Here is a 22,619-nt window from a genome sequence, read left to right on the forward strand (position 1 = left end):
ATAAGGAAACGACATGCAAACGCTACAACAATTAAAAATATATTTCATATAATGTATAAAAATAGTTTGGGAGATAATAATGATTGGTCACAAAGTAAAATATTTGTTGAGTAGAGGCGTTCCAGCCGCTGCCTCTATTGACGTGTAGAGGACGCATTACCCTGACAAGTTCCATCATGATATAAAACAAACATTGCAAACAGTTCATCATAACAAAAGATGTCTTGAATTAGATTGATTTTCATAATTGAAATAAATGAGATTGTCAGAAAGTTAAAATAACATATACATCAAATGTAATTTCCCATAATCGAACTCCAACATTCTCAATAAAAACAGATCATACAATATATTATTTTTGTATAATACAACCTTGGTTTTATTTCTAGAGATGGCTTATTCTCTACCTACAAATAAATGACAAAGTGTGGAAGCGTCTGACACAGACCTTCCTTAAACCAAGTGCTGAGATGACCTTAGTTGTACGTTGTTTGTGTTGTGTAGGAGGTACATTTTCCAAAATTTAAATTTGTGATGTGATGCTGACTGGTGAACTTCTATCACTTTGGATGATCTAATGATAAATTGGTATGTTACAACCAGCTCCCTATTCTAAAATAAACTAACCCCAAAATAACATGTTTTGGTTTTCATGCCATATTTTCTCTTGTCTTCACTGGCCTTGTAGTGCGGGAAATACTCCAACATGTGAGATGTGACTTTATTGACTATGTCAAGGGTTTACCTACATACACACATCACGTTTCACTTCCAAGAGGGACATGGGTTGCGACAAGAGTTGAACATTGCGGTCAGCAGTGTTTCAGTTTTGTCTCAGTAGCCCATGCATCACTGGATTGTCTGTTTCAGACCCGACATTGTACAGTCGACTCCGCTTTTAGCCGAGATTTCTTATGGATGTGAAAAGGGTTTGTCGCTTATAGTTTGAGAAAATAACTCAGTGACCCACACGTGTCTACCGTCCTGACAAAAACACGATCATTGTCACAATTCTGACATGAACAATTACTGTGTGTGGATTCAAACTAATGATCATATGATCCTAGCACAACCAAGTGAGGTAACGCATTTAGCTGCATACGAAGCTTTGAAGATGACAGTTTGAAATATACACAACATCAAGCAGACAACAGTTTATTACAAACAGTCTGTGTCCTGCATCTGATGGAGCATCTCTGTAGGACAAGACAACCAACAGGGATATGAGGACACGTAATGTTGGAGCAAAACCTTCAGGTAACACCTCGGTAAAACCTTCAGGTAACTCCTCGGTAAAACCTTCAGGTAACTCCTCGGTAAAACCTTCAGGTAACTTCCTCGGTAAAACCTTCAGGTAACTCCCTCGGTAAAACCTTCAGGTAACTCCTCGGTAACACCTTCAGGTAACTTCCTCGGTAACACCTTCAGGTAACTCCTCAGTAAAACCTTTCAGGTAACTCCTCGGTAAAACCTTCAGGTAAAACCTTCAGGTAACTCCTCAAAGTAAAACCCGGATCACTAATGTTGCGATTATGCTGAATGTAACAATGAAGGTATTCAAGAAAACATCACTAAACCAAATCCTACTTAGACAGTGGCCAATCACAGTTGCCAGACAGTTGCCAACAAGCCGCCATTATCCTTAGTAATTTGTCCAGGGGCAGTTGTGGCATTACAGATCAGATTCAAATTTCACACCACAAATCAAACTTATGCAATTATAAAGCAAAGACATATAGAGCCGAAACTACGTGATATGATGAAGATATATGTGGAGTTGCTGTATCATGCGTGGGAGGATACAGAGATCAGGAAACTACGCGTGATATGATGAAGAGATGTGTGGAGATGCTGTATCATGTGTGGGAGGATACAGAGATCAGGAAACCTCAGGCTCAGTGGTAGGTATTTCATGAATGACATAAACACCATATTGAATGGAAGGAGTTAAATAATCATTTGACAATGCATAAGTTTGAGGTGGAATCGACAGAGTAAAGTCTTGGTCCTGTGACAACTGAGAGAAAGGTTGAAGTTATATTGGTTTTCGCCTGACAACCTAGAAATTCGTTAATGGTATGGAGCTGCGGAATGTAACTTCCAGTTCCTTGTTTCTGTGTAACCTCAAACATCACTGTATTTCACCAGCAACTCACTGACTGTCTTAGTGCTTAATGTTACAGTAACTCCAACCACTTTAGACACCTGGTGTCAGTGTAGCCCAGTCAGTCCCAAATGTCTGAGGAGAGTATCCTGGCTGAAGGTCACATGATGCCCATTCTGTTGACTCAGAGTAATGTCTTATCAACTGGACTTAGCCAGCAGCTAAAGTGGAATCAGCCAGCAGCTCAGCCAGCAAGCTAAAGTGGAATCAACACTCTTGGAAAACACTCTGAAGTAACTATAGACACTTAGTTAATATTTTAGATTTGCGACCCAATATTACCTGTTATTCATTGCAACCATCCTTGTTGTATCTAATAGATAATTGAATATTATAGACTTGGTGTTGCTGGTTTAATGGGGACTCACAAGCCTGTTATCACAGTAATATCTAAACTGTAACAAGATCTGCTGGGTCAGTTGCCGGGATGATTGTTCTTCAGTTTATGAAGCAGTAGGAGACTTTTCTTCTTTAGCTGCAACCAGCAGCCAAGTTGGGGAGTATCTCATCCTTATGTGTTAGATATTTGTTTCAAAGAGCAACCCCTTCACCCAGGGAGTATTGGTTAGTCTCTTGTCAGTTACACACATATCTCCATAGACAATACAAATGTCATTCAAGATTTATAAAGACAGATCCAAAGTGGGAAATACAAGAGAGTGAGCCTGGTGACCTGGTCCATGTAGCTAGAACACACCACATGCATACATTATCTGGGGACTTGTTCTACATCCACAGGTCAACGTTCCACATCTAGTCCTGCTTGGGATGGGCCTCCTCTCCACCTCGCAGGAGTCCGGTCAGAAGGGGACTATCTGGACGAAGCCAACCACATACAGAATCCAGTCTAATGTGGTCAAGATGATCCTCTGGTGGACGACACTGTAGGCAAAGCAGCCTACCAGCACCAGCAGCAACTGCGGAGACACAACAGGAGCTGTTGAGTGAGCGATTGAGTGAGTGGGGTGCTTGAGTGGTTGAACGAGTGGTTGAGCGAGGAGTAGGGAGGAGGGTGGAGTGAGGAGGAGTGGAGTGGGTGGAGTGAGTTGAGGAATGGAGTGAGTGAGTGAATGGGTAAGGAGTGGGTGAGTGGGCTCTGTGGGAGTGAAGGTGGGTGAGTGGAGTGAGGAGTGAGTGAGTGAAAGGAGTGGGTTGGTGGGTGGGTGGAGTGAGTGAGGAAGTGGTAAAGTGAGTGAGTGGAATGAGGCAAAGCGGGTGGAGGAGTGAGTGAATGGGTGAGTGGAGTGAGCAGTGGAGTGGATGAGGGTTGGAGGCTGCGAGTGAGTGAGTGAGTGGAGTGAGTTAGTTTTGTTTTACGCCACAGCTCGGCAATATTCCAGCACATTCCGAACCGACACACATGTGTCAACCAAGTCAGCGAGCCTGACTGGATTCGATCCCATGCCTCTACCTGACAAGCATGGGTTACTCAAGGTCAATACTATCTTCAAACTGGACCTTCACGGATAGTGAGTGATGTGACATGATTGAGACACACCCTACATTGTGGAGACGGCAACAGATGTACCCCTTTATCAGCGAGGTTGCATGAAACCAAGGGCATAGACTCCATCAGGGCAATGAGGTACAGGTGTCGGAGCACAGGCCACTGTAAGGATGTGCTCATGGAGGAATGTCACACACGTGCAGACTGACAAACATGAGAGCATGTGCGTTGGCTTCTCATGTCGCCACATGACAAATGAGACGGTGGTGTTACTGTCAAACTGTTAAACTGTAATTTGTGTTAAGACTTCACCGACTGAGGACACGATGCAGCACTACAACCAGCCATCCCACAAAGGCTGCACTGACGATGTCAATTGTGCCAAACGTGGTTTCCATGACGATGTCACCTTGAGGCACTTGTTGATGAAAGACCTGGGCCCGACTTCGAAGCTACGGCACCACTTTGGTAGAGATGGAATGCCGTCAGACCAAACCACATGGCTATCGACAGAACCACAAGGGTGTACACAAGAGGAACATCATGGATATATAATGCATCCACTTCATGTGTACACTGTGGTCAGTGGGCTGTACACAGAAGACGGTGAGGCTGCATACCGTAGATGGTGAGGTTGCACCGTAGATGGTGAGGTATTGCATACTGTGGTCAGTGGGGTTATACACAGCAGACGGTGAGGCTGCATACCGTAGATGGTGAGGTTGCATACCGTGGTGACGGTGAGGCTGTATACCGTAGATGGTGAGGCTGTATACCGTAGATGGTGAGGTTGCATACCGTGGTCAGTGGGCTGTACACTGTAGATGGTGAGGTTGTATACTGTGAGGGTCAATGGGGTTGTATACTGTGGTCAGTGGGGTTGTATACTGTAGATGGTGAGTCAGTGGGCTAGGTACAGTGTATACCGTGGTCAGTGAGGTTGTATACTGTAGACGGTGAGGTTGCATACCGTAGACGTTGAGGTTGTATACTGTGGTCAGTGGGGTTGTATACTGTAGACGGTGAGGTTGTATACTGTGGTCAGTGGGGTTGTATACTGTAGACTTTGAGGTTGTATACTTTGGATCAGTGGGGTTGTATACTGTAGACGGTGAGGTTGTATACTGTGGTCAGTGATGTCGTATACTGTAGACGGTGAGGTTACATACTGTGGTGAGTGATGTCGTATACTTATGACATTGGGGGTACTTACTCTGTCGTTGAATATCTGCGGGTTCCGACACTGGTTGAAGAACATCAGACCAAGTTCCTGTACACAGAGAGAAACACCTGATTGTTTGTGGGCTTATCTGAAAAGATCAGTTGCTGGGGCATGTTTTCAAATCATGCTGTTTGTTTTGAAAATATTTTCTGAAATGCATTACATGATATGCCTTTTAATGTTTACACACTTGATCTGTGTTCTGAAGATGCACCAGATGTAAGTCTCGATGTAATTACTATATGTGCAAATACAAACGTTTTCATGATTTCATTGTATTACCCAGATACATCCGAGTGGGACTAGCTGAACAGAGAAACATATCATTAGAAAAACATAATGGAAGAATGTGATATGATATTATGTTCAGTTACAATGTTAGGATATGTGTAAATCAAATATTTAGGAATTATCATCTAAATCTTATCATCTTAACATTTTAGGTCCAATAGATCTTACAACAATCTTTTTCATGTGCATTTGGTGCAAGGACACTTGATCAGGTACATATCCTTCACAAACACAAACAAACAAACAGACCCTAGCCTGTGTGAGTGTATTGTCAATACATTGAGAACACGCACCTGCTCTAAAACAATCAGATCATCTAAGTGAGTGAGTGAGTGAGTGAGTTTAGTTTTACGCCACACTCAGCAATATTCCAGCAATATTCCAGCAATATGGCGGCAGTCTGTAATAATCGAGTCTGGACCAGACAGTCCAGTGATCAACAGCACGAGCATCGATCTGTGCATTTGGGAACCGATAACATGTGTCAACCAAGTCAGCGAGCCTGCCCACCTGATCCGGTTGGTCGTCTCTTACGACAAGCATAGTCGCCTTTGTGGCAAGCATGGGTTGCTGAAGACCTATTCTACCCTGGAGATCATCTAAGAGAAGGGAAGAAGTTTGAATGTCAAGATACTCACAACGGTCCGAGCAGCCAGGAGAGCTAAGGTAGCTTCTTCGCCTTTAGCCGAGCGGGCAAAGAAGAGATAGAACAAGGGTGTCATTAGACCATAGCACATGTTGAACTGATTCAGCAGGTGATGTAAGCCATCGTAGGGTACACTGGACTGAAACAGGAGACATAGAGCAATGGTGTTAGGGAACTGTCAAGAGATGATGTAAAGCCATCGTAGGGAACACTGGACTGAAACAGAAGACATAGAGCAATGGTGTTAGGGAACTGTCAAGAGGTGATGTGCCATCGTAGGGTACACTGGACTGAAACAGGAGACATAGAGCAATGGTGTTAGGGAACTGTCAAGTGATGATGTAAGCCATCGTAGGGTACACTGGACTGAAACAGGGGACATAGAGCAATGGTGTTAGGGAACTGTCAAGAGGTGATGTAAACCATCGTAGGGCACACTGGACTGAAACAGGGGACATAGAGCAATGGTGTTAGGGAACTGTCAAGAGGTGATGTAAACCATCGTAGGGTACACTGGACTGAAACAGATGACATAGAGCAATGGTGTTAGGGAACTGTCAAGAGGTGATGTAAACCATCGTAGGGTACACTGGACTGAAACAGGGCCGTTATGTAAACTGCAGCACATGTTAAACTGAGTCAAGACGTTGAACTGGACTGAAACCGATGTTGACGATGGACAGGCAGATAACCTCTGTCACTGTTATACACAATGGATAAAATGGATGAAGAAATATATAGAGATTTTGTCATTTGTAATTTTGTAAAATAGATATATTTGTGATTTGATAATATTGAATCAATAGATACTTTCAATTGATTGCTTTGCTTTTGCAATTTAAGAGATTATGACGTTTTGAAATTTGAAAGAAATTTGAAAATTAAAGACAAATTTGAGGATGTTTTATTATTTGAGGAGATTGTACAAATTTTAGCTTTAGGAAGTACTGACGGTATACTTTTGGCTCAGAGTTTTAGACAAAATAGAAGTCTTTGCCCCACATACTGGCTTAATGCTTCGTATGTGAAGATATTTGATTTCAGCTGTGACACTGAATATGAAAGGCAGCGAGTTGGGACGGAGCTGCAGTTGAAATAGTAGACACATATATAGATTGTGACACAGACTTGCACTGGATGTCAGGAACCTGATCGGACACATGCACACCCAGTGCCACCAGACAGAACAATAATTGTCAGCATCAGTAAACATCACCCTAAATGTCACCCCATCCGTACTACCTGACACTGTTTATGTCTCATTTGCATATTGCTTTTATCTGAAATATCTCTCACACATTAAGAGGTATTTCATCTTGCTTTATTTCTGGCATTAGTTTCGACTAACAAAGCAATGTTCAGAATGCAGACCTCTTGACCCAAAGTTGAACACCTCGTCCAGATGGCCAAAGAGGTTAACCCTATAAAACCAAGTTGACATGGTTAGGATGTCATCTATAGGATTCTACAAGAACAGGTTCCACAAATCATCAACTAGCTGGTTGTGAGGACATATTTCCACCCCACACCCCATATCTTCTAACCAAAAGCTGCAAACTATAATTACATGGACAATGTTGACAAGAAGGTTATTTGTCTGCAGTCAAGTTGGACGTGAAACAGTGCAAGGAAATCAAACTTGACTGGCAAGCTTAATTTGGCATCTGTGTGTACCTTGTGGCCTTTGGCCTAGTTTGAATGGAGGTTGCGAAAGTCAGCTAGAATACAGACTTGCACAAGTATCTAAGATATTAATTAATAGTTTAATTCAAAATTTCTAACAAATATATAAATTACAGACTGGGGTCCTTATATCTAGACTTTCAAGGATATAATTACTATGCATAAATGGGCCTAGCATTCAGTACAGTACAGTACAGCCCCTAGCGCAAGGCTAGCTCGAATGTAATGTTGACTTTATGTAGCGCCCATAAAATATCCGCGTCCCGTGAGAGATTCGAACCACTGACGTTTTGACCAAGGAGGTTCATGATGTCATCTATGTGATGACTCCAGGCGCTGCTACATTCACATGGAATAGTATGTCACGTACGTATAATTAAACTAACTTACCAGAGACTCGTAGGTAAATGGTGAAGAGGCAAATATTAGGGCTACCGACTCAATCAGTGCCAAACTTGCATCCAGCAGCAAGAATGTTTTCGTCTTCTGCTGTGTCAACACTATAATGATTACTGCCAGAGGCACTAGAAGAACGCTGTCGTACATTGTGAGCGCCATGGCGTGCGGGCCGATGTGTCGGCGTCCCCTACTGACAGGTCAACTTATAGCACATCTAATGTAAACACTGCCCCGAGAAGTAGGGCGAGTAAACAAGGGGAGACAACTCTGTCAGACTTCAATAAACCCGCTACTTCATTCAGAAATGAACGCATGGTTTCTGTGTACACTAAACTGGCTTTCTCTCTTTATTTTGCGTTGGCTTGTCTTCTTATTTGCATTAAAGGTATTTAACTTAAAAACAAAACAAATTCATTTGTTATTTCGGTAGCATTTATCGGATTGATGTCAGAAAGTCAAAGGGGCGTGGTCGGAACAGACGAATCCTGCAAGCTGAACGGTGGTGTCGTCAGTCGTCATGGAGGCACGTGAGGGTGTTGCATCAGGTAAACCTCACGTGAGTTCACCACATTATGCCACACACCTCATTCTGTCGTAAGGGCAGATAGAAATCAGGTACTCGAACCAATGATGATTCAAGGTTGAAGCTTGACTCAGGGTTGTGAGACTGAGAGACGACTCCATGGAGGGGTGCGTGGGACCCTAGCAACCGAATGTAGGCCTATGGTTGTCGTGAGTGACGACTGATGGAGGGTCAGGTTTAATTGACTGGGTATTATCACATTGATCATGTTAGGAAGTCCAATTTTGAGAAAGCCGAATTAGGAATATAAGGAGTTAAACCTTCCCGTGTCTCTGTGTGTTCCTTATTCACACAACAAAACAAACTGAATATCTTGGGAATGAAATTAGGTTTGTTCTTCACTAGTCATTCAAAGGAAACTATTGATATACGTGATTAATGTATTCTATTTATCTTGTGTAAGATCTCACTATATAGGCATCTGTGAGAAAAGACATTTGCACCTAAACTCGAAACATGCCAGTGACCCAGTTATCGGTGACTTGTCAGTGTCGTCCGTCTTGCAACAGTTAATGTTGGAATCCTAACAGCTAGGGAGCGTCAACTTCCTATGTCAACTCCCTGGCAGTAGTGCAAGCTGTCATTGTATAACTCCAGACAGATGTGTAACCTCTCAACATATAACTCCAGACAGGTGTGTAACCACTCAACGTATAACTCTAGACAGGTGTGTAACCTCTCAATGTATAACTCCTGACAGGTGTGTAACCTCTCAACGTATAACGCCAGACAGGTGTGTAACTCCCTCAATGTATAGCTCCCGACAGGTGTGTGTAACCTCTCAATGTATAACTCCAGATGGATGTAACCTCTCTACCTATAACTCCAGACAGGTGTGTAACCTCTCAATGTATAACTCCCCGACAGGTGTGTAACCTCTCAATGTATAACTCCCGACAGGTGTGTAACCTCTCAATGTATAACTCCAGATGGATGTGTAACCTCTCTACCTATAACTCCAGACAGGTGTGTAACCTCTCAATGTATAACTCCCGACAGGTGTGTAACCTCTCAATGTATAACTCCCGACAGGTGTGTTACCACTGAATATATAACTCCAGACGGATGTGTAACCACTCAACCTATAACTCCAGACAGGTGTGTAACTTCTCAATGTATAGCTCCCGACAGGTTTGTAACCCCTCAATGTATAACTCCCGACAGGTGTGTAACCACTCAATGTATAACTCCAGACAGGTGTGTAACCTCTCAATGTATAACTCCCGACAGGTGTGTAACCTCTCAATGTATAGCTCCAGACGGATGTGTAACCTCTCAATGTATACCTCCAGACAGGTGATTAACCTCTCAATGTATAACTCCCGACAGGTGTGTTACCACTCAATATATAACTCCAGACGGATGTGTAACCACTCAACCTATAACTCCAGACAGGTGTGTAACTTCTCAATGTATAGCTCCAGACAGGTGTGTAACCTCTCAATGTATAGCTCCAGACGGATGTGTAACCTCTCAATGTATAGCTCCAGACAGGTGTGTAACCCTCAATGTATAGCTCCCGACAGGCGTGTAACCTCTCAATGTATAGCTCCCGACAGGTGTGTAACCCCTCAATGTATAACTCCAGACAGGTGTGTGTAACCTCTCAATGTATAACTCCAGACAGGTGTGTAACCTCCTCAATGTATAACTCCAGACAGGTGTGTAACCTCTCAATGTATAGCTCCCGACAGGTGTGTAACCCCTCAATGTATAACTCCAGACGGGTGTGTAACCACTCAATGTATAAATCCAGACAGGTGTGTAACCTCTCAATGTATAACTCCAGACGGATGTGTAACCTCTCAATGTATAGCTCCAGACGGATGTGTGTAACCTCTCAATGTATAGCTCCCGACGGATGTGTAACCTCTCAATGTATAACTCCAGACAGGTGTGTAACCTCTCAATGTATAACTCCAGACGGATGTGTAACTTCTCAATGTATAGCTCCAGACGGATGTGTAACCTCAATGTATAACTCCAGACAGGTGTGTAACCTCTCAGTGTATAGCTCCCGACAGGTGTGTAACCCCTCAATGTATAACTCCAGACAGGTGTGTAACCACTCAATGTATAAATCCAGACAGGTGTGTAACCTCTCAATGTATAACTCCAGACGGATGTGTAACCACTCAATGTATACCTCCAGACAGGTGTGTAACCTCTCAATGCATAACTCCAGACGGATGTGTAACCACTCAATGTATACCTCCAGACAGGTGTGTAACCTCTCAATGCATAACTCTTCACAGGTGTGTAACCTCTCAATGTATAACTCTTCACAGGTGTGAACCTCTCATATTGGATAAAAAAAGACTTGTCAACAATCCTTTGGGAGATAAACAATTCTTCTGTCACAGATGTTCAACGTGAACGTGAGGCTGGGCTAGCGCGGTATTGTGGATGAGAACACACCCGATGAGAAGACAACCACAGTTTATATTTTTATCAGTATATTTCCATACTGGAAGCACTCATCAACAAACTCAGTTGACAGATGTTAACGTTTTGCTACAATAATTCACATAAGTAAATACGTGACATTTTTAGTAAATACATCGCATATCTGATGCGTATTCAGGGTACAGAAGAAGAAGAAGAAGGTCATAATAATAATACACTAAACAGCACCCGGCCAATTGGCCTACGAGACACTAAATTACTTGAATATATGTGGATATATTTTTAAATATAAAAGTGAATAAAATAGTTTAGAAATTTACGTACGTACATTCATACAGACAGATACATACATGAACACACCTACATATATACACACACGCACGCGAACATACACACATACTGCGGTCATCCTGAGACACAGCATGACATGTTTTGAACACAACAGGTAATATGGGTGAATGGTAAACCACACTGACGTGCTTAAATATACACACCCACATACATATTCAACAGTACATATTAACAGGAGGATGAAAGGTAACTAACAGTTGATATACAGTTTCCGTCGCCTGTACATTCTATAGACCAGGGCGGCTAGGATTTACTAACACAGGGAGTTTTCATTAGATAGCAGGTTTGTTGCAGTGGAGAAAAGTTCGGGAAGTAGGGCTCCAAGGAGATAACGTATTTCCATAGATTGTATCTTAAATAGGAATTAAAATTGCATACAGTTAGAAAGTGGATTTCGTCTTCGATTACTATAGAGTTGCACATTTTACAAATCCTTTCGTCCAAAGGGACAATCGGTCGTGAGAATCTCCCAGTCTCCATTTCAAGGAATAAAGTACCCGTACGTAATTTGGCCATGAGCAAGCTTCTATGAGATCGGTATATTATAAGTTGAGGATATGGTTCAGTATCAAGTGAGTTCTGAAAGAGTCTATATGTTCTAAGTTTGTTGCCGTTAATGAGCCCTCTATCATTCCACCGCTGGCATAGCCAGTCATGGTTATCACACGATATAAAAGCCAAGCCTTTATGTAATTAACATCAGAAGGTTTTAAATTAAAAAAGTCCGAAATAGGCAACTGCCTACATATAGCAAACATTTTTCACAGAGATTGATCCATAGATTTTAACCCAAATGCAATAGGTGGAATGCTGAATCAGAAAACTGTCTCACCGACAGTGTTCCTTGTCCGAGCTGGTGACTGATGTCATCCAGTCGTCTCTCCAAGTCCATGTATTTCTTCTTCTTGGACGGACGCTTCTGGTCAGCAGCGTACTGGATCAGCATGTTTTCCCTGTTGGTCTGTTCTCGTGACAGGAACGGCACGATGTCGAAGATGTTTGGGTGAGCCTTGACTAGCCGCACAACACGTCCGCTCCTGTCGATCATCTGTGCCTGTCTTCAAGACTGGAGACCGTCTCCTCACTGATCATGTCAGTCAGGTTTTATACAGAGAGACATTACGCCACGTTCTGTAAGGTCACTGGCCTATGCACATGTACACAGGTAAGATTCGCCGACGTGGGGAGGTGTTAACTGACATTTACTGATAGCATTTAGAATTATGGGTTCTGCCCGGAGGAGGATTTATGATAAGAGGGTATACACCAATATTTACTGAACACATCAAACAGACAAAGGGGATAAAATATCGGTGTACTGTGTACATGCTGAAACAATTATGTCCTTTGAATAAATGAAGTTTTAAAGAAACTTATTGAAATAGTTTACTCCATGACACAAAGGTATGAATTTGTGGATATCGAGATTTCAAACAAGGGTGCTTACTTAACACATTCGAAGGCTTCGGTATAACGATTTATGTGGAAAAGTAGCGAACTTAGAATATCGACACTTTCACCGATGGCGAGGCAGATATACATTTAGAATTTGTTGACGTAAGAAGCTGTTTGAAAACAATCGATTCAAGCTGAATGTTACACGGTGGTTACAATTTGGTTACACTGTGCTGAAATAATAACGTTGTAACTCTGTATACAATGTATAAATTTGAAACACGCGACGTCATCACATTGCGGCACTGAGCGGTAGACAGCCAGCTGACGTAAACAAGACTCATTTGTATAACACTATATATTTTCTCTGGTGTGTTAAATATTCGTATATGTATTTTTCTTGATAACGCGGATTGCATGTGGATTAGGAATTATAAATTTAATTAAGGATTGACTTTGTTTTCCCCGGTTCATTGAGGTATGAATAGAAAACCCGATGTGCGACCTCTCTGACTCCGATGTCAGTATAACTGCTCACATGTACAAGTCTTCTACGTTGAAGCTGCGGTTGACCACACACTGGCACGAGTACCAACCAGCTTGTAAATATATAGATGGATTCTTTGACTTGTTCACATTTACTGTAATGTTTACAAATCATGAAAACAAATTTGTGAACGAAGGCCCAGATTGTAAATATATAGATGAGTGTACTTTATCTTGTCCTTTGCCAAGGCTTAATTGCGTAATTGATATAACTCGGGAAAGATGGTCTGTCATTCCCCGTCACTCGTTAGTTATTGTCTAATTACCTGATGTCACAAATCATGAAAACAATCTCGGGAGAAATACGTTCATTGTAACAAACTGAAACCCAACTCCCGTATCCCTGTCTGTCAGCTGGGTAACAGCCATGACGTCATAGGCATTGTGACGTCACCGTCACTGTACATTTGGCGCCCCGTCAGCAAGGCGAACATGGCCTCAGAGTGGATCGAGATGTAAACAAACAGTTTGTTGTCTGTTTGTCACATATCTGTGACTCAGTTTGTCACATAAATCACATATAAATGTCCGCCACTATGTCAACTTTCATGTTGTATATAAATATTGCACTCAGCCAACAATCTTCTTACCTGATCATGAAAACATCCACATGAAAACAAATGACAAAATGTCTGAAAATGCTTTCAACAAGTTTTATTTCTCCTCAAACACAACAATAATTCTAAACTTGGTCCCACAATGTAAATACGACGACGTGAACGGCACACACCACGTCAGTGTCAGTAACAGCATCATCACTGTCTGCACCACATCACACGACTTCACCGAGCAGCACGTGACACGAGATCCGCCAGTTGATGATGTCCCTCGACTCTCGCCCTGTCGGCCGCTGTCTCCCCGTCGTTGTTCCTGGCGTTGACGTCCACCACGTCCAGGGACAGTATCAACTCCACCGTCCCCACATCTCCTCCCATACAGGCGTAGTGAAGGATGTTGTTACCGTCCTCGTCCACCAGTGACACATCAGCTCCTCTACTCAGTAGCAGCTCCACCACCTCTCTGTGTCCCTCCAGTGCTGCCGCCATCACCGGTGTCTGGCTCCTCCATCCTCTACAGTTGACGTCCACCCCGTCCAGGGACAGTATCAACTCCACCGTCCCCACGTGTCCTCCCCTCACAGGCCCTGTGAAGGATGTTGTTACGGTGCTTGTCCACCAGTGACACATCAGCTCCTCTATTCAGTAGCAGCTCCACCACCTCTCTGTGTCCCCACCCTGCTGCCTCCATCACCGGTGTCTGGTTCCACAGTCCTCCTCTACAGTTGATGTCCACCTGTCCCAGATCCAGGACACGCGCTTCACCTCGGCCATGTTCCCAACAAGGCAGGCATCAAGGAGGCCGTCGACATGGTGGGGTTGGAGTCTTTCTGTGTCACTGTAACAGAAACTTGTACATTGTACACGTGATGTCACTGTCTATCAATACAATACAGCAAATACTTGTACATTGTATCTAATATATGTGGATCGAATGTCAGGGTTTCAATTTTGTACATTTTGTAACGTCTGGAACAGTGCTTATCTAGTGAATGAAAACACATTTCACATTCTGTATTTACTGTTTCAACTCCTTCACAATAACTTATCCTGATCTGTGATACAAGTGTTGACACTGGCGTGACATTCCAGTACCACAGTCCTGCCTACTGCTCTCACCTCCTTGACGTGGAACAATAACTTATCCTGATCTGTGATACAAGTGTTGACACTGGCGTGACATTCCAGTACCACAGTCCTGCCTACTGCTCTCACCTCCTTGATGTGGAACAATAACTTATCCTGATCTGTGATACAAGTGTTGACACTGGCGTGACATTCCAGTACCACAGTCCTGCCTACTGCTCTCACCTCCTTGATGTGGAACACTATCGTCAGCTGCTCTCACTGTGGCGGTGGTCCCCATCTCCTCCACGTCACTCGAGGCTGAAGAAAAACAGTTAGGTTTCAGAAACGACACACAGTAGTTCCATACATTATATTCAGTTTGTGTTTAGTATTATATATGAAATATCTGCAGTTTAGAATTGGAGTTAGTAACAATAAAACATGTGTGTATATTCTCACTGCCAATGTAGATATACTTGGATGCTAGTTTTTTGTGGTACAAATATATGCACAAGACCTATACATTATATCCAGGTTTTTTTGTTGTACTCGATCTTTATATTCTGTCATGTTGAAGTACTAGCTCTATACAATACATTCAGTTGACGGTTTAGTATCAGATCTACATACATACAATATACTACTGGTTATGTACAGGTCTACTACTAAACATAACATATTCCATACATTACATTCAGTTGATGTTGGTTTATATTCCATACTACTGGTTATGTACAGGTCTACTACTAAACATAACATATTCCATACAATACATTCAGCTGGTTTAACAACCGGACCTACACCTACATTCATGGATCTGCTGCTATAACAATCAGATATAAGTATGTATACCAGCCTGAGTCAGTGAGTCTAATCTTAAAGGATGCGCTCAAAGGTAATATAGTTGGGACACTGTTCGTTAACTGATTTTATCCCTCTTACTGCACTGTAGAAAACACAATGTTCACACAGTCTCCAGTTTTACCTCCATGTTGTTCAGCTTCATCCCCGGCTTGTTGATAGGTCCCTGTCTTCAAGTCACCTCCCTCTGGAGCAGACAATATGATGCTTAGAATATTGGACTTTATAATCTAGATCTACATTCTAACAGAGAATGGTCTCAATCTGTTCCACCAGGCCCCTAACAGCTATCAATACATACTCACCTTGGTAAATACATTTGGATACAATTAGTTTGAATACAGATTTAATGATCTTATAAAATGGAATAGGCTGGTGATGATATAATTATTTTGAGACATTGGACATAAGTATTCTTCACTGTGCATAATTTCCAGAGATTTACATCAGTTCTACATGTCAATTTAGAGCAGCTAGAAAAAATGTCTGGAATTTATTTTTCGTTTAATCTTGTATATATTTTGCACATGTGTCATGAATCATTTCAGCTGCAAAGACATAATTTCCATTCTATTTTTCCATTCAGTATTTCAAGAATGACCACATTTTGATTGATGCGTCATGCTTATGACAATGTTTAACATGGCGTCTATGGGGAAAAATACGCTGTTGTGTCATTGTAACTACAATGCAGAAAATACTTGAAGGAACATTACATGGAAATTATGTACCTGTGACCAAGATGGTTTCCTAACAACCTGCAAAGTTTGACAACAACATAACGAAAACTGAATTGATGACAATTATTACAGCTACACTAAAATAGCATGCAAGTCTATGAGAATTTTGCCGACTAACGAATACTTATGTCCCATGAATGGTTCAAGAATGTTGTTTTGTCATTTGCCGCTTTGTAATAGTAGAGTAACACGGTGGGTTCTGTTGTACGAAACAACCTTAGCGCTAAGGTGATAGTAAGTCCCATACCTTAACAGGGACCAGGGATTGCCATAACGCTTAGGTGATAGTAAGTCATATACCTTAACATGGACCAGCGATTGTCATAGCGCTAAGGTGATAGTAAGTCCCATACCTTAAGTCCAATAGTCATACTTTAACATGGACTACCGATACTTTCATGGACTAGCGATTGTAAAGGTAAGGTTTTGTACAACGGCACCCAGGTTTCCATGTAGATACACCGATCTCATTCAGTATTACTGCAAGTGCTCCAAGTTTACCGTCACGTAGGTTTATAGTTTCCAAGCAAGTTACATCGTTAACATCACACCACGTTTCATGACAAGCTGTGTGACGGTTATGTCAATGTTTAAGTTTTGCGTAACGACAACAGCAAAGGTCTACACCTAGTCATTTATACAAAAACAAACACATCAAGTGACGACATATGTGTTTCAAAACATGCACTGTACACCAGAACATAATTCAATAGTCTCTATCTCTGCACAAACCCACATCTCAATTCAGACCCAGTGCTTCGCGACTTCAACTTCTGTACAACGTTCACATTTTAGAAGACAACAAATGTGCCTCAGAAAAATAGCCTCGGCAGCCAGGGTGGTAAACATACACATTTGCCGTAGTATTTACACGTGTTGAAATAACATCTTATAGATTTTGATGAAACTTAACAGATATGGCGACATACAAACGAAACAATACCCCATGTTTATAATGACTGCCTCCACATTTTCAGTTCACTTACCCTGACATTACATCTCATACAAGATTCACGTTCCCCGCACTTCTGCCTCTCCGAAAACCTGCCGTGTTATGACCCAGTGCTCGATATATGACGTCACAACATGACGTAACTTGACAGATAGATGCAAGTTCGCGGCAGTGGCCAGCGAGCAGCTGTTTGTTATTTGTGACTGACCAAAACGTGCCGGAAATGTGAGACTTGACATAATCGTTGCCGGGTTGATCTAACATTTTAAAAGTACTTTGACATTACTCTGTTTACTGATGACTACATACTTTTCCTAAATATCAGTTGCACTATGAGTCGATGTTGGTTTTAATTATTCTACTAGATCTATATTATCTGTTGTAATCTATATTTTACTTCAGGTATTAACAGAAAAACGAATAATTTCTCGGCATATTTGGACGTGCGTTAAAAGGACAATCTATATGATCGCCCTGTGGTGGGTTGGTTGGGTGAAAAGGCTGGCGAACAAGCTGTGTTGACAGTCATAAGTCTCCTTCCCATCCCCCATATTGTGGGGTTATCTCCCTTACACCAGAAAGCCACCGTGGCTCCATAAGATTAACCTTACATTTCTCAACAAATCCTGCAAGAACTGCTTTTGTACTTGTACTTTTATTTTGTGAGGAGATAATATCACAGTCATTATACTTGTATAGTGCTATGTCAATACAAGTTGTGAAGAGATAATATCACAGTCGGTCATTATACTTCCATAGTGCTATGTCAATACAAGTTGTGAAGAGATAATATCACAGTCGGTCATTATACTTGTATAGTGCTGTCAATACAAGTTGTGAAGAGATAATATCACAGTCGGTCATTATACTTGTATAGTGCTATGTCAATACAAGTTGTGAAGAGATAATATCACAGTCGGTATAGTGCTACGTCAATACAAGTTGTGGAGAGATAATTTCACAGTCGGTCATTATAATTTGTATAGTGCTATGTCAATACAAGTTGTGAAGAGATAATATCACAGTCGGTCATTATACTTGTATAGTGCTGTCAATACAAGTTGTGAGGAGATAATATCACAGTCGGTCATTATACTTGTATAGTGCTATGTCAATACAAGTTGTGAGGAGATAATATCACAGTCGGTCATTATACTTGTATAGTGCTATGTCAATACAAGTTGTGAAGAGATAATATCACAGTCGGTCATTATACTTGTATAGTGCTATGTCAATACAAGTTGTGAAGAGATAATATCACAGTCGGTCATTATACTTGTATAGTGCTGTCAATACAAGTTGTGAAGAGATAATTTCACAGTCGGTCATTATATTTGTATAGTGCTATGTCATTACAAGTTGTGAAGAGATAATATCACAGTCGGTCATTATACTTGTATAGTGCTATGTCAATACAAGTTGTGAAGAGATAATATCACAGTCGGTCATTATACTTGTATAGTGCTATGTCAATACAAGTTGTGAAGAGATAATATCACAGTCGGTCATTATACTTGTATAGTGCTATGTCAATACAAGTTGTGAAGAGATAATATCACAGTCGGTCATTATACTTGTATAGTGCTATGTCAATACAAGTTGTGAAGAGATAATATCACAGTCGGTCATTATACTTGTATAGTGCTGTCAATAGAAGCTGTGAGGATTTAATTTCAGTCTTCATTGAAGGTTTGTTAGGTAGTGTGACCATACTGAGTATACACCGCTGTGGATATGCTACAGGAAATATGTATAATCAGTAAATATGTTGCCAATTACTGACAATTTCAGTAATTATGTATAATGTCTGATTCACTCAGGAATGAATCGTCATCATAAAAACATTTATATAGCGCCAATTCCAGTCCAATAGTACTGCTCAGTAGCGCTCAACTCAAGAATGAAAGGTGGACACTGTATGTCTTCTTAAAAAGGTATGTCTTCAGTTAGGATTTGAAAATCTTCAGGTTATTAATTGTCCTCAACTCAGTGGAAGTTGATTCCAGAAAGTGGGTCCTGCCATCTGAAATGATCGATCCCCAAACCTCGTACTGGACCTAAAGTGTGGGACAACAAGAAGACCAAGATTTTCAGAGGGAGACTTCGGTGGGGCTGATATCTGGTGATCAGGTCAGATAGATACTTTCTAGCCTCAGTGATTGAGACACTTGAAAACAAAAAAGTTGAGTTTGTATTGGATTCTGTCTGAAGTGGGAAGCCAGTGTAATCTCTGCAGAACAGGAGTTATGTGAGAGTATTTCTGTGATCTGGAGACAAATCTAGCAGCAAAATTCTGTACGCGTTGGAGATTCCCTATTTAGGATTGAGGTAGGCCATAGAGTAGACAGTTGCAGTAGTCCATCCGAGATGAAATATTCGCATGGATCAATGAACAGGTTGTCCTCTCATCAAGATAGCACCGGATTTGCGAGATGTTCCGTAAGTGGTAGAATGACTTGCTGCAAACTGACTTAGTATTAGCATCCAGAGATAAGTGGGAGTAAAAATAACACCAAGGTTTCTAGCCTCAGGACTTGGGACAAGGATATGACCATCAATGTGGAGGTCTGGTAGATGAAGTTGTTCAGTAACTCGCTTTGAGGTAATGATGGGAACTTCTGTTTTCCCTCCATTCAGCTTCAGCTAGTGTGTTGTCATCCAATGCTTGATTGCCTGTACGCAGTTCTCAATTTGCACAAATGCTCTAGTGGAAGACAGGCGACAAGTTGGCTTGAGGGACAGATACAAAGAGTGTGCGAAATAGCCACGGGCCCGCCAGTAAGTCTCCACAATCACTGAATTTTAATGGGGACATTTGTAAATATGTCATTCTCTCCGACTTGTTAAGTTATAATACACTTTTATATGACCTTACAAAATGCTCATCATATGAGCAGCTTAATGATGAAACCCGTGTCATGCCGACAATATGTTATTCTCAAACGCATGTACCTTTCTGTAATCATTGCTTAGTTTCTACATTCAAATTTCGGGCTAGTGAATTATTTTGTGGGCAAGTAACTTTTAGGCATTGCTGGCCTGACTGGCTAGCAAAACATGGAAACTATTTCGCACACTGAATACAACTGTGGCATCAGCGTAAAGGTGGATGCACAGTTGCATTTGTGAAACCTTGTCCACAACAGTAAGAGTGTTGGTGAACAGCTTGCCGAAGGGAAACGGTTTTGAATTCATTTGCTGAGTACAGTCTTGTAGCACACACGTCGAACTGGTTACGAGCATACTTCCTATCGAGCACGCCACTTTTCACTGCTATAGTACATATTTCGCTGTCCCTGCACTCAGTTACACCATCATATTCCATGGGTCGGCCTCTATCAACATTGGGAATGTGCACAGCTACTTTATCTCCTACTTGGACATGCGTGAGAACACGGCTTGCTCCTCTGTGCCTCAGGCTCTGCCTGTTCAGTTTGAGCTTCACATGCTCTTTTCCTCTGCAGCTGAATTGTTTCTTGGTTGGATGAAATGGCATCTAGTTGATTGTTTCTTCTGAAGTTTCTAGTTCATCAGTGGGGCACTGTGTATGTTCAACTATTGAAGATTGTGACGCTGTAGTGTTAAGTTAGGAGATGATCTCTTCAGTAGGATGAACGAACTTTAGTCCCACTGTCCAATCCCTTGTATCATTATCACCAATCTAAGCAGCAGGCATATCCTTCATGTCACAATTTGCCCTTTCTACATAACCCGTACTTTGGGGGTGTCTTGGTTTTCCAAGTACCATCACCAATCCTGGCCACATAATCTTCAGCTAAGAAATAACCTGGGCAGTAAATTCAGATCCATTGCCACTTTGAAGAACGCATGGGTCACCTAAGAGGAGGAAGATGTCAAGAAGATGATACGTCACTTCTGCTGCGCGTTTGGAGGTTAGGGGCGCAATACACAAAACTTAGTCAGATGGTCTTGGTACACCATGATCCATTTGAACTGTCCTTGAGTCATGGATTGCATGTCGATAAGATGGACTCGTGCTCTGGAGTTGAAGTGTTTGGGGATGATTGGCTTTACTACGGTCCCCTTTTGTTGTAGCTCTCTTACGCTTCCGCTGGCATTCAACACCAAAGTTTTTGATGAGGGTAAAATCTTCAATGGCTATGTTTGCGTACTTCTTGGACAGTCCATGAACGATTTTGTTCCGTCCCTGATGGCCCCGTCGCAATGTGACCCTGTTTGACAACTTCATAGGTCTCTTCTATGGAAATGAAGCACAGGGATGTTTCTTCTTCGTTCTGTAAATGTCACTACGCTGAAGAACTTCATACGACTCAAGAAGATAGTACTGATGAGGAGTCTTTTTGGAGGTTTTGGATGCTTCTAGGAGGTCGCTGATGATCTTGTAGTATTCTTCCTCTGGTATCAGAACACGTTCGTCTCATAAATCTTGAAAAGTCCTTCTCGGAAGAGCTTCTCGTTATCCATGTTTGGAAAGTGAAACAGATCTAAATTCACCAATATTTGTACTGGTCTGGTGCTATTTATGTTAATTTGTTTTCAATAATTACTCAAATTATGTTGTGACGGTAGTGCACGTAACCTTTGACCCTGCTGTATTGTATTCGTAGACAGTGTTTTCAATAATTTAACATGTATTTTTTACTACAGATGCTTGAAACCCTTTATTGTTCGAAGAAGGGTATTAGTATTGTCCATATCTTCCCGTCAGCGACCTCAGAGGCTTTTAATGAATACCGTGTTTTCAGGTATAATAATCAAGTATAATTATGTTGTGACTGAACTACGCTCAATCTTTGATCCTGCTCAACCTTTGTATTTTATATACAATAAGAAGACATATCTATGAAAACCTGACTGACTTTAAAAAGTGAGTGAGTGAGTTATTATTTAGCGTCACATCGGCAATATTTCAGCCATATCGTGACGACTTTAAAAGTATTATCAATATTTCAGTAATTCAAATAATATCAGCAAATATGTATAACATTGTTTTTTCAATCGCTGCAAGTGCTACAAGGCAAAGATTCACTGTTGTGTCACTCAACAGGTGTTCAAATAAAAATTCATGAACACAATGAAATAGAAATTCATGAAAATATACATAATTCCTGAGTGAATCCGACATTATACATAATAATTTCAGTACTTATGCATATTTACTGATTATACATTTCCTGTAACATATATACGTTTTCGATAACTGTCATACAAGAAAACATTGTTTCTGAATGAGAACAGAATGTTTTCCCGCAAAATAGATGATAGAGTAACTAACCAAAGAAGAAACTTCTAAACCAGTTAGATAGATCTACTTTCTTTCTTTCTT

The 22,619-nt window shown here is 41.4% G+C and overlaps 2 protein-coding genes and 2 long non-coding RNA genes across 4 annotated transcripts; all 4 read right to left on the reverse strand.

Moving 5' to 3' along the window:
- Positions 1-1,139: 1,139 nt before the first annotated feature.
- LOC124276432 lies at positions 1,140-2,703 on the reverse strand. The gene is made up of 2 exons (XR_006898542.1): positions 1,511-2,703; positions 1,140-1,471 (listed from the first exon to the last, which is right to left on the reverse strand). It is a non-coding gene; the product is annotated as an uncharacterized LOC124276432 (long non-coding RNA).
- A 1,313-nt stretch (positions 2,704-4,016) lies between these two features.
- On the reverse strand, positions 4,017-8,090 carry LOC124276430. Its single transcript, XM_046712082.1, has 4 exons — positions 7,844-8,090; positions 5,763-5,909; positions 4,825-4,881; positions 4,017-4,139 (listed from the first exon to the last, which is right to left on the reverse strand). The coding sequence occupies exons 1-4, from the start codon at positions 8,009-8,011 to the stop codon at positions 4,017-4,019; spliced, it is 495 nt and encodes a 164-aa protein (XP_046568038.1). The 5' UTR covers positions 8,012-8,090.
- A 5,685-nt stretch (positions 8,091-13,775) lies between these two features.
- On the reverse strand, positions 13,776-14,478 carry LOC124276435 (ankyrin repeat domain-containing protein 2-like). The gene is made up of 2 exons (XM_046712089.1): positions 14,401-14,478; positions 13,776-14,195 (listed from the first exon to the last, which is right to left on the reverse strand). Exon 2 carries the CDS (start codon positions 14,177-14,179, stop codon positions 13,916-13,918), a length of 264 nt encoding a protein of 87 aa, XP_046568045.1. The 5' UTR covers positions 14,180-14,195; positions 14,401-14,478; the 3' UTR covers positions 13,776-13,915.
- Positions 14,479-15,058: 580 nt separating this feature from the next.
- Positions 15,059-17,988, reverse strand: LOC124276436. Its single transcript, XR_006898544.1, has 3 exons — positions 17,346-17,988; positions 15,744-15,806; positions 15,059-15,076 (listed from the first exon to the last, which is right to left on the reverse strand). It is a non-coding gene; the product is annotated as an uncharacterized LOC124276436 (long non-coding RNA).
- Between the last annotated feature and the right edge of the window lie 4,631 nt (positions 17,989-22,619).

This window comes from Haliotis rubra, unplaced genomic scaffold (assembly GCF_003918875.1).
Source record: "Haliotis rubra isolate DU_JTF1 unplaced genomic scaffold, ASM391887v1 Scf2090, whole genome shotgun sequence".
In the NCBI taxonomy this organism is placed as follows: Eukaryota; Metazoa; Mollusca; class Gastropoda; order Lepetellida; family Haliotidae; genus Haliotis; species Haliotis rubra.

Coding starts and splice junctions, on each gene's coding strand:
- LOC124276430 (XM_046712082.1), bottom strand. CDS start 8,011: ATGGCGCTCACAATGTACGACAGCGTTCTTCTAGTGCCTCTGGCAGTA. Junction 5,910..7,843: donor CATTTACCTACGAGTCTCTG/GTAAGTTAGTTT, acceptor CTCCTGTTTCAG/TCCAGTGTACCCTACGATGG. Junction 4,140..4,824: donor CGCAGATATTCAACGACAGA/GTAAGTACCCCC, acceptor GTTCCTCTTGTG/TACACCCTTGTGGTTCTGTC.
- LOC124276435 (XM_046712089.1), bottom strand. CDS start 14,179: ATGGCGGCAGCACTGGAGGGACACAGAGAGGTGGTGGAGCTGCTACTG.